Here is a 14,342-nt window from a genome sequence, read left to right on the forward strand (position 1 = left end):
GGAGAAGAGGAAATATAAAGCAATCTGGTAAAGGTGAATTTTCTCCTCTCCTATGAAAGAGCTCTCATATGTAACTTCAAGTTTTGCCTTGCTGTGAAGCTTTAATCTGGGAGAGCAGAAAGAAAGAGACTTGCTCAAGTCTTTGTGAAGGGTCTGATCCCACTCTTCAGGCTGTGGGAGAGGAGCCCTGCAAAGCCAGAAGATGGAAAAAGGCTCATGGTTAAAACTAGGTGTTAGGACAGCTCTGACCCTCCTCCCCATGCCAGGTCAAAAGTTCAAAGGCTTTTTAAAGAACGAAAAATCATATTTCTTCCCTAGAATTTATTACATCAGCCTTTGCATGAGTTTCTCTTAAAAAAAAAAAAAATCCCAACATGGTTTAGATAAGTGTTGCCTCCAGCATAACTCCCAGGCTGCTGGCTCTGGATTTGGGTGCCCCAGTACCTAACTGGTGCCTCCCCAACCTTTTCCACAGCTGAACCTGTGCTGAGGGGGACTGCCTGTGCAGCATCTCATCCACTATTGATCTGATTCTATCGATCTAATAACTGAGGTGGAGTTTCTTCCCTCTGGGCTGGCCAGCATGTGCAGCCTCATAAATCCGTCATTTCCCTTCTTGTTTTCCCCCTCTTTTCCCACCCACGTGTCTCCTCTCCTGTCCCTGCAGGCAATGCGCACCCCGAGCCGCAACGAAGCTGGGCTCGAGCTCTTGATGGAATATTATAACCAGCTCTACTTCCTTGACAGCCGTTTCTTTCCTCCCACCAAAAGCCTGGGTGTCTTCTTCCACTGGTTGGTGCAACTTTCTTCATCCCACCTGGGGCATCGTGAGTGGGGAGGGAGCCGGGGCCAAACCTCCACGACAGGATCTCTGCCTTGGCAGCAAAGCTGCCAGTCAGAGAGGGACCTGGGGGGGTGATTGATAATGAGCCAGCAGTGTGCCCAGGTGGCCAAGAAGGCCAATGGTATCCTGGCTTGTATCAGCACTAGCGTGGCCAGCAGGGACAGGGAAGGAATCTTACCCCTGTGCTTGGCACTGGTGAGGCCGCACCTCAATGACTGGCTTCAGTTTTGGGCCCCTCACTCCAAAAAGGCCATTGAATGGCTTGAGCGTGTCCAGAGAAGGGCAGCAAAGGTGGTTCAGGGTCTGGAGCACAGGTCTGATGGGGAGCGGCTGAGGGAAGTGGGGGGGTTTAGTGTGGAGAAGAGGAGGCTGAGGGGAGACCTCATGGCCCTCTACAACTTCCTGAAAGGAGGGTACAGAGAGGGGGGATGAGTCTCTTGAGCCAAGGAACAAGCACCAGGGCAAGAGGGAATGGCCTCAAGCTGCGCCAGGGCAGGGTTAGACTGGCTCTTAGGAAGTATTTCTTTGCAGAAGGGGTTGTTGGGCGTTGGAATGGGCTGCCCAGGGCAGGGGGGGAGTCCCCATCCCTGGAGGGGTTGAAGAGTCGTGTTGACCCAGCGCTGAGGGATCTGGTGGAGTTGAGACCGGTCAGTGTGAGGTTAATGGTTGGACTGGAGGATCTTCAAGGTCTTTTCCAACCTTGATGATTCTGGGATTCTGTGTAAGCCGGAGCTGAGTTTTCACCTTGCTCTGGGCTTGATGTTGCCCTGGGTTGGGCTGGTTAGGGGGGACAGGGGAAAGTGTGTGCCCCAAGGGGATGAGCCGTGATGGGAACAGTGGCTGCGAGCCCACGTAGAGCACTGAAAACCCTCCAGGCTCCTCCTGCATCCATGGGCGGGGACCGAGGGATGGTCAGGCGTTGACTTTTCCCTTTTCCAGGTACGACTCATTGACAGGAGTCCCATCCCACCAGCGGGCACTAGCCTTCGAGAAGGGCAGCGTGCTCTTCAACATTGGAGCCCTGCACACCCAGATCGGAGCGCGGCAGGACCGTGCATCCCTGCCAGGGCTCAACCAGGCCATCGATGCCTTTCAGAAGGCGGCTGGTATGTGGGTTCCCCCCCCATCCCCAGCTCCCCAGGAGCATGCAAGCAGCATTTCCCTGGGGTGGGGATAATCCACACGAGTGCAAGAAGGGGAGGGAGCAGTCGTGCAAGGACAGATAGGGACAGGGCATCTCCAAGGGACCACAAACCAAGTTTGAGCCAGCAGTGTGCCCAGGTGGCCAAGAAGGCCAATGGTATCCTGGCTTGTATCAGCAATAGCGTGGCCAACAGGGACAGGGAAGGGATCTTACCCCTGTGCTCAGCACTGGTGAGTCCACACCTCAATGACTGGCTTCAGTTTTGGGCCCCTCACTCCAAAAAGGCCATTGAATGGCTCGAGCATGTCCAGAGAAGGGCAACAAAGGTGGTGCAGGGTCTGGAGCACAGGTCTGATGGGGAGCGGCTGAGGGAAGTGGGGGGGTTTAGTCTGGAGAAGAGGAGGCTGAGGGGAGACCTCATGGCCCTCTACAACTTCCTGAAAGGAGGGTGCAGAGAGGGGGGATGAGTCTCTTGAGCGAAGGAACCAGCGGCAGGCCAAGAGGGAATGGCCTCAAGCTGCGCCAGGGCAGGGTCAGACTGGCTCTTAGGAAGTATTTCTTTGCAGAAGGGGTTGTTGGGCGTTGGAATGGGCTGCCCAGGGCAGGGGGGGAGTCCCCATCCCTGGAGGGGTTGAAGAGTCGTGTTGACCCAGCGCTGAGGGATCTGGTGGAGTTGAGACCGGTCAGTGTGAGGTTAATGGTTGGACTAGAGGAGCTTCAAGGTCTTTTCCAACCTTGATTCTGTGATTCTGTGAAGTTGAAATTTGGCACCACGTTGCTTCTGGGGGTTATGAAGAGGAGCTGGGATGACCCAACAGCCACCCAAAGGGCTCTTTCTTACCGCGTGGCAGTAGGGATGTCCCAGCTGGGGAGAGGAGAGATGCTGATCCATCTGCAAGCACCTGGGGAAAAAAGGGACCCTGGGACTGCCATCACCTGGAGCTTTGGAGGAGAAAGCTGTGGGTACAAGGATGGTTTAGATAGCAAGGGAGGGACCCTGACTTTTTTATCCACCAGTTTTAGTGAGATGTTTGATGTGTGAGCTGGGTTGCCAGCTCTTCTCTTCCTCCGCTGCTGGTGGGGAAACCTTTGTGGTCCAAAAGTCTGACCTTCCCACTTACAAACCCGGTGGCTACCAGGAGCTTCTCCCTCTTGCAGGTGCCTTTAACTACTTGAAGGAAAACTTCTCCAATGCTCCCAGCCTGGATATGAGCGCTGCCTCCTTGAATATGCTGGTGCGGCTGATGGTTGCCCAGGTCCAGGAGTGTGTCTTTGAGAAGATATCCTTGATGCGTGCCCAGCATGACTTCCTTGCCCGGCTGCAGCTTGCCCAGGAGGCAGCAAGGGTGAGCACCTCAGGGAGGAGAGGACTTGGTGGGGCTGTCACCATTGGAGAGACTCCTTCTGTGGTGGGCAGAACCCCCTCAGGAGAGGAGAGCCTGCTGTCGCTGTCTCCTGATGGATGACCTACACCTCAATCCATGGCTTAGCAGCTTGTCTCTTGACACCTCATAGGTGGAAGATGTCTACTCACTGGTGCACCAGACGATGACCCAGGCCCACGTGAAGGATTATGTTCCCTTCTCTTGGACCACCATGGTCCACGTCAAGTCAGAGCATTTCAAAGCCCTCTCCCACTACTTCGCTGCCATTGCTCTCTGCGACTGCCCTGGTGAGTGTTACAGCTCGGAGGCAGCTGCCTGCTCAGCCACATGCTGGCTTCACGTAGTAGCCTGGTGTTTGGGAGGGATTGCAAAAACAAAAAAAAGGTGAAGGGAGGCATGCCCAGAGTAGGTGGATACAAAACCTAAAGTTTTTGTGATGCTCTGAGCTGTTGATCTGGCTTACTGACTCAGCGATTCATGCACAGGGCAGATTTCCTCTATATTTCTGGTTTGCACTGTGCTTGCAAAATCCAAAAAGGTGCTGTAGGGATGTCACCTGCTGTCCCCTTTGGGACTGGGTGGATGAACAGGGGGTCAGCTGCCTGCTGACCACACATGTGCCAGTGTCCTCGGCTGGGCATCCTCCAGAGACACCCCAGTCCATGTGGCAAGCCAGCTGGGGGCTTCAAAAATAAAACTAAAGCAAAAAAACTACAGGATATCCCTGGACAAACTGGTCTGGGCTACTTGAATTTAATTGCTAGCCTCATGGCCGGCATCCCAGGGTATGTGTGGCTGTGCCAGAGCTGGGCTTACGTGGCTCCGTGGAGCCAGCTGGAGCACGGACGTGGGATGCAACCCATGATCTCCATCTGTGCCATCACTGACACCCATGCAAGGAATTTTGGGTCAAGCAGAGGATCTGGGGGTGGGCAGGCGATGCACGCTGTGACCTGTGGTGCCGACCCATCGCTTGGTGGGGTGGCTGAGGACAGGCTGGGGGACTTCTTGAGGGATGACTGCCAAAAGCAGTGCTGTGACGGTGATGACGATGGCTGCCAGACTGTCCCAGCATCCTCCCCCGCTCCGGAGCCTGCCCAAAATCTTGCTGTCGGGCTTGTGCCGCGTGGGTGTTGCAGAAGCAAGATTGAGCAAGGAGAGCTGCTGGGGCAGAGACGGAAGAGAATGGGGTACTGTGGGGCTGGAGTGGCTTAAAGACAGAAACAGCAGAGGATGGTGATGGAGCTGGGTTTGCATGGGGGTTACAAGGGACAGAGCAAACCTTTCCCCTAAAATTTTGAGGCTGTTTGTCTCTCTTAGTTACCTTAGGTGCTGAGGAAAACACAAATCTGCAGGAGATCCCTAATTTGGGTGTTTGGGGATTTTTTTTTTTGCTCTATCCAGACCATGCTGTTGAGATCCTGTGCCTGCTTGCTGCCTCTCCCTGCCCCCCTTGTTCAGAATAACAAATCTTTTGCTCCCATAACCAGCTGGCAATAAACTCCTTACGCTGCAGTTTAATCCCCAGAGGGGATGCTGGCACAGAGAGAGTTGGCACAGGGAGAGCCAGCCCTGGAGCTGCTGGTTCCCAGCCCACTGGATGCTGATGCCAGGGTGCTCACCAAGCTTTGGGATCTTCCATTTGGACCAGCAACTTCACAAAGCTCCCTGGAACCCTCTGGGTTGCTCCATATTGCACTCTGTGCCTGCGGAAGGAAGCTGTCATAGAACCCTGAGCTCCCTGTGAGCCAAAGGGGATTAGGAACAGCTTTGGCTGGAAATAAGGGTGTAAAAATCACACGTACAGAGCCCAGCATGGTGCTTGGAGTGCTTGTGCAAGCCGTATCTATCTCAGTTTCTCCACTGAAGGGACCTCCTTGGTTGCGCTGCAAACTCTCTGCCCATGCAGGGGTCTCAGGCTCAGCAAGGAGGGCTCAGCTCCCAGATTACACTTTAATCTGCTCTGCTTTTGTGCTTGAGTTGTTGTTGTCTTGGCTCCGTGTCACTAACCTTCAGGTGGGCAGAACGCAGGGCTCTTTATTTCCAATCTTGCTTCCGGACCAGAGGGAAGGAGGCAAAAGAGCTAGATACTTGTGCTGTGCACAGGACAAATCCTGCACTTCTCTTCAAAGCTTGGTGCAGCCATGAATGTGAGAACTCATCCCTCTGCCCTTCAGTGATGTGTTGGTTGTTGCAGGCTGTGGCTGGGTGAGAGGAAGCTGCTGCTGAAGTTATTGGGGCCACGTGAACATGGATGTGGCTTCCTGGTCCCCTTGTCCCCACTGCCACAGAGGACTGGGTGGCCGAGCAGTGCCCTGACTTCTCTCTAAGCCCATCCCCACCCATTTATTTCACACAGCGGCATCTGATGCTGAACTGCCGGAGCAGGAAAAGGCTTTTATACAGTTCCACGTCACCATGCCAGAGGGACCGTCACTCCCCATCCTGCTGCAGGACCCCGAGGAGAGGAGGAAGCTGGGTAAGCACTTTTGGTGGGGGCAAAGCCCCCCGTTCTTGCAATGGCCAGCAGGGACAGGGAAGGAATCTTACCCCTGTACTCGGCACTGGTGAGGCCGCACCTTGATGAGTGGGTTCAGTTTTAGGCCCCTCACTCCAAAAAGGCCATTGAATGACTCGAGCGTGTCCAGAGAAGGGCAACGGAGCTGGTGCAGGGTCTGGAGCACAGGTCTGATGGGGAGCGGCTGAGGAAACTGGGGGGGTTTAGTGTGGAGAAGAGGAGGCTGAGGGGAGACCTCATGGCCCTCTGCAACTGCCTGAAAGGAGGGTACAGAGAGGGGGGATGAGTCTCTTGAGCGAAGGAACCAGCGGCAGGCCAAGAGGGAATGGCCTCAAGCTGCGGCAGGGCAGGGTCGGACTGGCTCTTGGGAAGTATTTCTTTGCAGAAGGGGTTGTTGGGCGTTGGAATGGGCTGCCCAGGGCAGGGGGGGAGTCCCCATCCCTGGAGGGGTTGAAGAGTCGTGTTGACCCAGCGCTGAGGGATCTGGTGGAGTTGAGACCGGTCAGTGTGAGGTTAATGGTTGGACTGGATGATCTTCAAGGTCTTTTCCAACCGAGATGATTCTGTGATTCTGTGAAACCTCGCTGCATGGGTAATGAGGTCTGTCATAACCCTACCCATGTAGGCATGGTCTCCACGAAGACATGTGATGAGCTGTTGGGGGGGTTCTCTCCATGCAAATACATTTTTTGGGGCTTTCTTTGAAAAGAGCCTCTCCTTGGAAGGCAGGAAAGCATCATGGTTCCCTGTTAGGGTGTTGAGGACCAGCTCACGGTGCTTGCACCAACCTGTCCAGGCGAGTTTGACAGTAAAACCTCGGGCACCGAGGTGTCCTGAGCCAAGTAACGTCACCCAACGCAGCACAGAGAAATCCGCAGGGACACAGGGATCCTGGAAGCTGCTTGGCTTGGGCTTGCTGTTGACTTGGCTTGATGACAAGAAGACACAGCAGATGCCAGGAGGTGGCTTTTTTAGCTTCATCGAAAGGCCTGGGAGACGAGAACTTCCTCCCATGCGGATTTTCAGCTTCAGGAGAAAAACAGAGTGTTGCTTATTCAGCTGAAGTCATGTTTTGGCAGCCCCTCCGTAACAAAGCTGCAACGAGAGCAAGCTCAGCTTGATTTTGGGGTGTCGTCTCCTGTTTGCCTCTGACACGAGCTGCCTCCTGGTGCTCTTTCCCCTCATTGCACACACGTGAAAGGAGACAGGTCCCACCAGGGATGAGTTTGTCATGTCTCTGGCCCCAGCAAAGTCCTGCTGGCTGCTCATCCAGATTTCACTGCTGGGTATGGGGGATGGAGGGCATGCATGAGGAGACTACTTAAACGAACCCCAAAACTGGAGTGTTACGGTAACGCCACTCCAACACCCTCAACTTCTGTCATCTGGTTTCAGGATTTACATTAGCCCCACTTCCAGCTCTGCCTGCTCTTCCTGGGGAGAATGGGCGCTGTTCAACGTCTGCTGGTGAAAAATAAACGTGCAGACACCAGCCTCAGCTCTGGTTTTGGTTTATAGGAAGGGAAGAAGCTTGTAGCATTAAAATCATCTCCCTGGAAGGATATTTTTTTTTCCTCCCTTCCCTTGTCTCTCAGTCTTATAACATTATGTTTTATCAAACATAATATATTCCACCATCTTCAATAGAGTGGAGCCAAAAGCTTGCACAAATTCCACGCCCAACCTCTATTCCCCATAATCTCTCGGAAATAGCAGGAGTCATTAATAGTCATTAAAACCTCGTTGCTTTCTTGCTGACAGTGAGTGCTTTGATAAACTACGATTGATGCATTTGATACGATTACTTTGGAGAGCCTCTTCCTCTCTGGTTTCCATCAAGCCTCAATATATTTCCTCGATTGCGACTTCTCGGAGAGGAAAGCAGAGGTCTTCACGCCACTGGCTGCGGTCCTCATTAAGTCTGGAGCAAACTCCAACCATCTCCCTGGGTTATATTGCCACCGTGTGTCCTAAAACTGGAAATGCTGCAGGCACACGTGTTTCTATGATACGTGTGTATATATATATATAGCTTCTTCGGTAGTTTAGCGTTGGATACGGGTATCTTGGTTGCAGTCTCTTGCGAAGGAGATGTTTGCACTGATACCCATGGGTCATCGTGATTTCATCTCTTCTGGCCATTTTTCGGCCACTCTGTTTTCAGGAGGGTGGAAACACATTGAAGGCAAGTTGAGAGGAGCAAAGCAAGAGCAGATGCTGAAGAGGATGCAAAGCAGGACCGACAGGGCAAGGAGAAGGCTTTGCTTAGCCTAGAAAAGAGGGAGACGTGTTGCATCTTCCCAAAGCTGAAAGGCTATCGCCGGGAGGACAGGGCTCAATTGTCCTCTGCGTCCCTCCCCAGGGGATGCAAGGCAGTGGAGAAAAGTTAATTTGTGGATGAGATTGAGGTTAAGCGTTAGGAGGGACTTTCGGGGGCGGCGCAACGTGGTGGCAGCTCCTTCACCGTCGGTTTTTGGGAACATCTGCCAGCTCCGCTGCCGGCGCCGGGGGAGTGAAGTAGGTCACCCTTCAAGGTCCCTTCCCAGCCCTACATCGGGGGCTTGAGCTGACGGCTGGGACCTACTCCATTTAGCGCACGTTGAACGGCTGGCAGGCTGCGAACGTGACTGGGCTGTCCCTGAGTCACGTCGGGTGACACAGCCGCGGAGGCTGCTGTCAGCTGTGGGCAGCCGAGCGAGCTGAGAGGGAACGGCGGCAGCGGCGGGGCTGCTCTGCTCCCCTCAGGCTGCGATCTCTCTGCTCCCTTGCAGGCAAAGCTCACCTGAAGAAAGCCATCATGAAGCACGAGGAAGCCATGAGGATTCACGGCTTGTGCAAGATCCTGCGGAAGATGGATATCCTCCAGGAGGTCCTCTCCTTCGCCCACAAACGCTCGCTGAGCAAATACTCAGAAATCGACCACGAGGAGGACTTCTTTGAAACTGGAGATGCCCCGGACATTCACCGTAAGTGCTTGTTTTGGGGGTGCAGCTGGGGAGGGGATTTGTGGCAGGTTGCATGGGGTGGGTAAACTCCACGGTGAGTTCAGGGCATGTCACTGTGGACCCAGAGCTCCCTGCACGGCAATGGAGCATCGCAGGCGGGAGTGGGGGCTCTGGGTTTCTTGTCTGGCAGCTGCCTGAGCAGGTCCCAGCTCTTACAGGTCATACCATCCCCTCCTCGGGGAGCACAATGTAGAGGCAGCAGCTGCCGCGACTACCTCACCCCAGTATATGTGTTTTTCTCTCCCTACCACTAGCCAAAACGCACCAGAAACCAGAGATAAAATCCCCCAACTTCTCCCAGGTGAAGGTGACCGACCTCTTCCACAGGCTGGTACGTACAGCTCCGGTACAGAGGTTGCCCCAAGGGAGCAGACATCTCCTCCTCCCCTGCATGCTCCGCTTGCCTGGTTTCCTTCCTCCCCGCAGCCTCTTCTCCCTCTCCCGGTGCAGCCGCCGCGCTCACAGCCGGCTTTCCAAGGAGGATGAGCCACCTCCTTGCAGGCAGGGACCCGCCACAGAAGAAGGGCTGGGAGGGCACAGACCTGTCTCTGCAAGACCTAAATGGGTCGTGAAGCTCCTCTGGTGCACATGGGAGCGGGCACAGGAATTTTGGGTGGGCTTTACCTGAGAAGGACCGAAGGGACCCTTTAGAGGAAGTGTTTTGGGGGCAGGATGGGGCCAGCTAGGATGCACCAGGAAAATCCCACCAGACCTTTATCCCTACCCTCTTTAGGCTTGCAGGGTCCCAGGGAGCAGAGCTGAGCTTTGGGGCTGCTGTGGGACCTGGCTGTGCTGTCCCCCTCCCCCAGGCACCCCAAGGGCTGCGTAGCACCCCAGGGAGAGGTTGGGCATCTCTGCTTTTGAACAGCCCCAGGTCAGGCAGTTATATCCTGCTCCTGTGGGAATAGAAAAGTAGGAAAAAGATAGGAAAATAGGAAAGATCTGAGGGGGAGGGATCTGACCCTGAAGAGGCAACCTGTCCCACCGCCTCATACCCTGCCGCTGGACCACCCCAGCCAGGCTGCATCCCCTAGGGCCAGGCAGCAGTGATGATTTTTTTTTTTCCTGAAGTGAATTAAGGAGCCACCTCTGCCACCCAAGCTCTCTGTTTTGTTTGTGCCAGGATTATAGTATCTAAACTGATGCCAGCCCGCTGACTGTGCCGAGACCTCCTCCTCCTGCCTTGCAGGAGCAGGGAGATGGGGAGAGGATGTCCCGACCTAAGCTCTGGGCAGAGGATTGGACCAGAGACCTCCTGAGATCCTTCGCAGTTCATGCAAAACTGCTGCTGTTGCTCATAAAGCCAGTGTCTGACACGGATTTTTAAGCACCTCTAGCTTTATAGTGCATAAATCTGCATTTTGGGATGTGCAGGCAGGGTAAAACACTGGTAAGGCTCAAAAATCACATCCTTAAAGAAATGCAAAAGACAGGTTTTCTCGCTCTGCCTCCTCCCCATCAGTGTTTTGTGAGGTTGCACGTCCCCAGGGAGCTGTTCTTGCACCGAAAGGTGCTTTCCGTGTTTCTGCCTTACCCCAGGGGCCCCTTTCGGTTTTCTCGGCCAAAAACAAGTGGTACCCAGCGCGGAGAGTCCACCTGATGAGAGGAGAGAACGGTTTTGGGTTCACGCTGCGAGGAGACTCCCCGGTCCTCATTGCTGGTGTCATCCCGGGCGGCTGCGCTGCTGTGAGTACCCCAGGCTCTTGCAGTCCCCATGGGGATGCTGGAAGTGAGGTGTCAGGGATTGCCTTGAGGGGTACCGGGTGGTTTTAGGTCTGAACACTCAGTTGGTAACTGCACTGATGTGCTCAGGTGGAGACTCATCCCTCACGGATCTTAGCCTGGGGCTTGCAGATGGGTGTCATGAAAGAATTGAGATATTTTTAGGAGACAGCTAAGGAAAAAATACAGAGGTTAGCTCAGTTTTTAACTGCTGGCAGCCTCCCTTTGGCAAGCACCCAGCTCCCTTCTCCCCCATTTTGGGACGTGACAGTGGATGGAACAAGATGGCAGGTCTAAAATGCAAGTTATCTCAGCGAAAACTTTCTGTATGGGCTTTCTGATATATCAGGGACAACTTTGTTTTCCAGCAGAAGCTTGCTGGAGCATCTTGGTGGGACGCATGAAAGGTCTCCCCACTCCCTCAGCACTTGTTGATGCCTTGATGGATGAAGGGTGTGCAAAGAAACTTGCTGAGCCTGCTCTGTTTTCTCAAGGATTGAAGCTTGCAGGCAATATTGGTTTATATTTTTTTCTGCAGACCTGCAGCATTTAACCTTTATCGAAGAGTCGGAGCTGAATGCGCTTTTTGCGAGGCTGTAAAAAGTCACGGGGCTGGGAGTTTATAGCATGCTGGATGTCGAGTGTGGCCATCTCCAGCAGCTGCAAAAGAGATTCTTAGTCTGTAGAGCATCCCACTTCTGTGTGCAGATGCAAAAATCTGCAAAGCAGATGCAAAATTTTTAGGATGATGAAGGCATCGATTGTCTTGTGCTGAGGGTGGAGGGTGGAGGGTGGAGGGTGGAGGGTGGAGGGTGGAGGGTGGAGGGTGGGCCCCACCCCTCCCTGTGGCCTGTACCTCCACAGGATTGGGACCTACAGAGTGGAGTGGACACCAGGCAGACCTCATACCTTGACACCTATGAGCTCAAACATGTTCATCTTCTCTCTTCCCCCACAGGAAGCGGGGCTGAAGGAGGGAGACTACATCATCTCGGTGAACGGCAAGGACTGCAAGTGGTCCAAGCACGCCGAGGTGGTGCAGCTGCTGAAGAGCACTGGGGAGGAGGGAGTGGAGATCAGTGTGATAACCCTGCAGGGCTCAGAGGGATCGAAAACCGTAAGTCACGTCCCAAGCCTGGGGTGGGAAACTGCAGAGGAGGTTCCCCAGTGTCTTGCTCCCAGGCTGGAGGTGCAGGGCTGAAGCCAGGCATCACGTCTGCAGCCTAGGCGCTGCCCCCAGCTTCACGCCTCTCTCCGCTCCCCTTCCAAAACAGGCAGACAAGAAGGCAGCAGCGATGTCCTCGGGCAGCGGGATGCTGAAGAGCAACAAGGAGAATAGCCGGAAGAGCCTGATGAACAGCAAGAGCGCCAGCACGCTGCTGGTCTGGAGCAAGAAGAGCAAGCGGAGCAAGAAGAGCACCTACAGTGTCCCCTTCACCGCGGTGGGAGACAACGAGGCCATGTACTGAAGCGGCCACCGGGCCGGGTCGTGTCCCACGAGCTCCGGGGCTGGCTGCCCTTGAACCCTGGCAAGAACCGGTGGCCCGTCCTGGCTGCGCTGGTGTCGGTGCTGCAAGGACCCCCCTGCCCCAGGGACGTGCTGCTGGTCGGATCCTCTCCAAAGAGGCGAGCGATGCACAGTACCGGACTCCTCCATCTCCCAACTCCTGTGTTAAACAATCCTCAGCTAAAGAATACAGGGAAACACTGATTTTATTCTTAATTTTTAAATTTTTGTTTTCTTTCGCTCTTAAGGGGTCATGGGGAGCTGTGCTTCGGTATAAAGCAGGGACTGGTTTGTATCTTCTGCTCAGTGCAAGGAGCAGCCAAACCAAGCCCCAGCCATTAAAGCAAAAGCTGTAACCTTCTTTAGCATCTCCTAGGCTTTCTCTGCAAGGTAGAAGATGGCACCGCTGCCACCACTCGCCGAGAGCTGCTGGCAGAGCCAAATCGTTCAGCAGCTCCAGCTGGAGGTCACCTTTGACTCCCCTTTTTTTGGGAGAGGGCATAGCGTGGGCATCGATGACTCATGGTGACCCCATCATGGGGTCCAGCGCAGACCTGCCCAGGCAGCACTGGGCTGTGCATCTCTGCCACGGTACCAGTTAGGGACGTCCCAGTGAAATGGGTTGAAGTTAGGATGGGCTTGACTATTTTTTAGTGCTTTTTATTTTATTTTTTTTAATGGACACCCAGGTTGGCCCCACCAATACAGCCCAGCTGCACAGCCGGCTTCTTTGGATGAAAAGGGAAAGACTTAACGTGCATTTGTTGTCTCGCTTTTTTTAATCAGTAGAGGTGGATTGCCCTAAATATGTGAGTAGATTAATAGCTAAGAGCCTTGGCTTTTTTTCTTGGTATGAGATTAAAATTCCAGGAAGATAGCTCCTCCAGATTATTAAACTACTAAATTTGTGCTAGTATTGGATCTTGCACACGTTGCTAATACCCTAACACTGTGCTGTCAGCATTCGTACCCGAGCTGGGCTGATGGATACATGCATCTTGGTAATGTACTGGAAATGCTGGGAGACTCCGGATACGCACTTAGATATATTGGCAAAATTTTCTCAATCCCATTTCTGCCTTGTGCATTATTTTTCTGAAGGCTAAAGAGCTGTCTGGTCTTCAGTGCTTGGATGATCTTGGTAGGTATAAAATACCTTTCAGAGATGCAATTGTATTTTTGTACTTTTTAAGTCGTGACAAATTTGTAGCGGTAGTTTAGTGAACGCGCGCTGGCAGCGGGATACCGTCGTGCGAGCATCCCCCTGGGGTTGTACCATGACTACTTCTAGGTGACTCAATGCCCACGTGCCAAGCTTTCAGCCCCGGTTTTATTTAAGGAGAACTAGAGGAAGGCTTCTAGCTCTGTGTTATTGTCCGAGACGCCTCTCCACAGACTGAGACATCGCCAGACCAGATTACGGGTCTGCCTGCCACCACGAGGCCATCTGGTGCAGTCAGATTTTCTGTGTAATCTTGCCAGCTGCTTGGCGCGGGAGTGGTAAGGAAGGGGGTAGGTTCACAGAAAAGGCCACCTTGCCGTTAAAGCATCCTGGCAACATCTTTCCCCAATCCTAAACGTGTTGCCGACACGGACGTCTCCGAGCCAGAGATGTATTTATTTAGAAGAAGGGTGCTCAAGTGGTGAGCCTGTGCGCCGTGTTTCCACCCGCATCACCCAACTCCTCCTCTGTTGGCATTGGCGGAGGGGTTGTGTTTTGTGCGAGTTGGATAATTTCCCTAACGCCGGTGGTTTTGTCTTTTTTTTTTTTTTTTTAATTTGTACATGGACTCTCACCTTTTATGGATTAAAAAGCACTGATTCAAAGCCACTTTGTAGAGCGCATCTCTGGGTACACCAGCCGTGGCGGGGGAACAAGCCCTGGTTGGGCTTCTGAATGGGTCAGTTTTGGGTCATGTTTACATAAATCTGGAGCTGTTCAGGTTGGGAGGGATCATTTGGCTCTAGTATGGCCTGACCCAAGGCAAACCAAGGTCCTAAGCGTCCACATTAACCCTTTGTGAGCAATTGTCTCCCTCTCCAGCGTGGTGTAATGGGTGCTGGTGACTTTGTCGCATGAATTATTTCATGGAAGTAACGTGGGAGGTGAGGAGCGGGGCTCAGGCTCAATCCTGTGGGGGTTTTCTCCTGGGAAAAAAAAAATAGAAAACCATTCAAGAAAATCATCTTTGCTTCATACAGAGTGTTTTGATCTGC

The 14,342-nt window shown here is 53.4% G+C and overlaps 1 protein-coding gene across 2 annotated transcripts in view; it reads left to right on the top strand.

Moving 5' to 3' along the window:
• The window catches only part of RHPN1 (rhophilin Rho GTPase binding protein 1), a 32,662-nt gene extending 18,710 nt beyond the window's left edge, over positions 1-13,952 (top strand). For both annotated transcript variants that reach the window (XM_074889042.1, XM_074889049.1), the window contains exons 6-15: positions 668-792; positions 1,784-1,950; positions 3,147-3,334; positions 3,504-3,660; positions 5,733-5,852; positions 8,663-8,857; positions 9,151-9,227; positions 10,436-10,582; positions 11,577-11,735; positions 11,893-13,952. In XM_074889042.1, the coding sequence (XP_074745143.1) occupies positions 668-792; positions 1,784-1,950; positions 3,147-3,334; positions 3,504-3,660; positions 5,733-5,852; positions 8,663-8,857; positions 9,151-9,227; positions 10,436-10,582; positions 11,577-11,735; positions 11,893-12,087 (1,530 nt within the window). In that variant the 3' untranslated portion in view covers positions 12,088-13,952. The remainder of the gene's footprint in view (positions 1-667; positions 793-1,783; positions 1,951-3,146; positions 3,335-3,503; positions 3,661-5,732; positions 5,853-8,662; positions 8,858-9,150; positions 9,228-10,435; positions 10,583-11,576; positions 11,736-11,892) is intronic.
• The last annotated feature ends 390 nt before the right edge of the window (positions 13,953-14,342 follow it).

This window comes from Strix uralensis, chromosome 1 (assembly GCF_047716275.1).
Source record: "Strix uralensis isolate ZFMK-TIS-50842 chromosome 1, bStrUra1, whole genome shotgun sequence".
Classification (NCBI taxonomy): Eukaryota; Metazoa; Chordata; class Aves; order Strigiformes; family Strigidae; genus Strix; species Strix uralensis.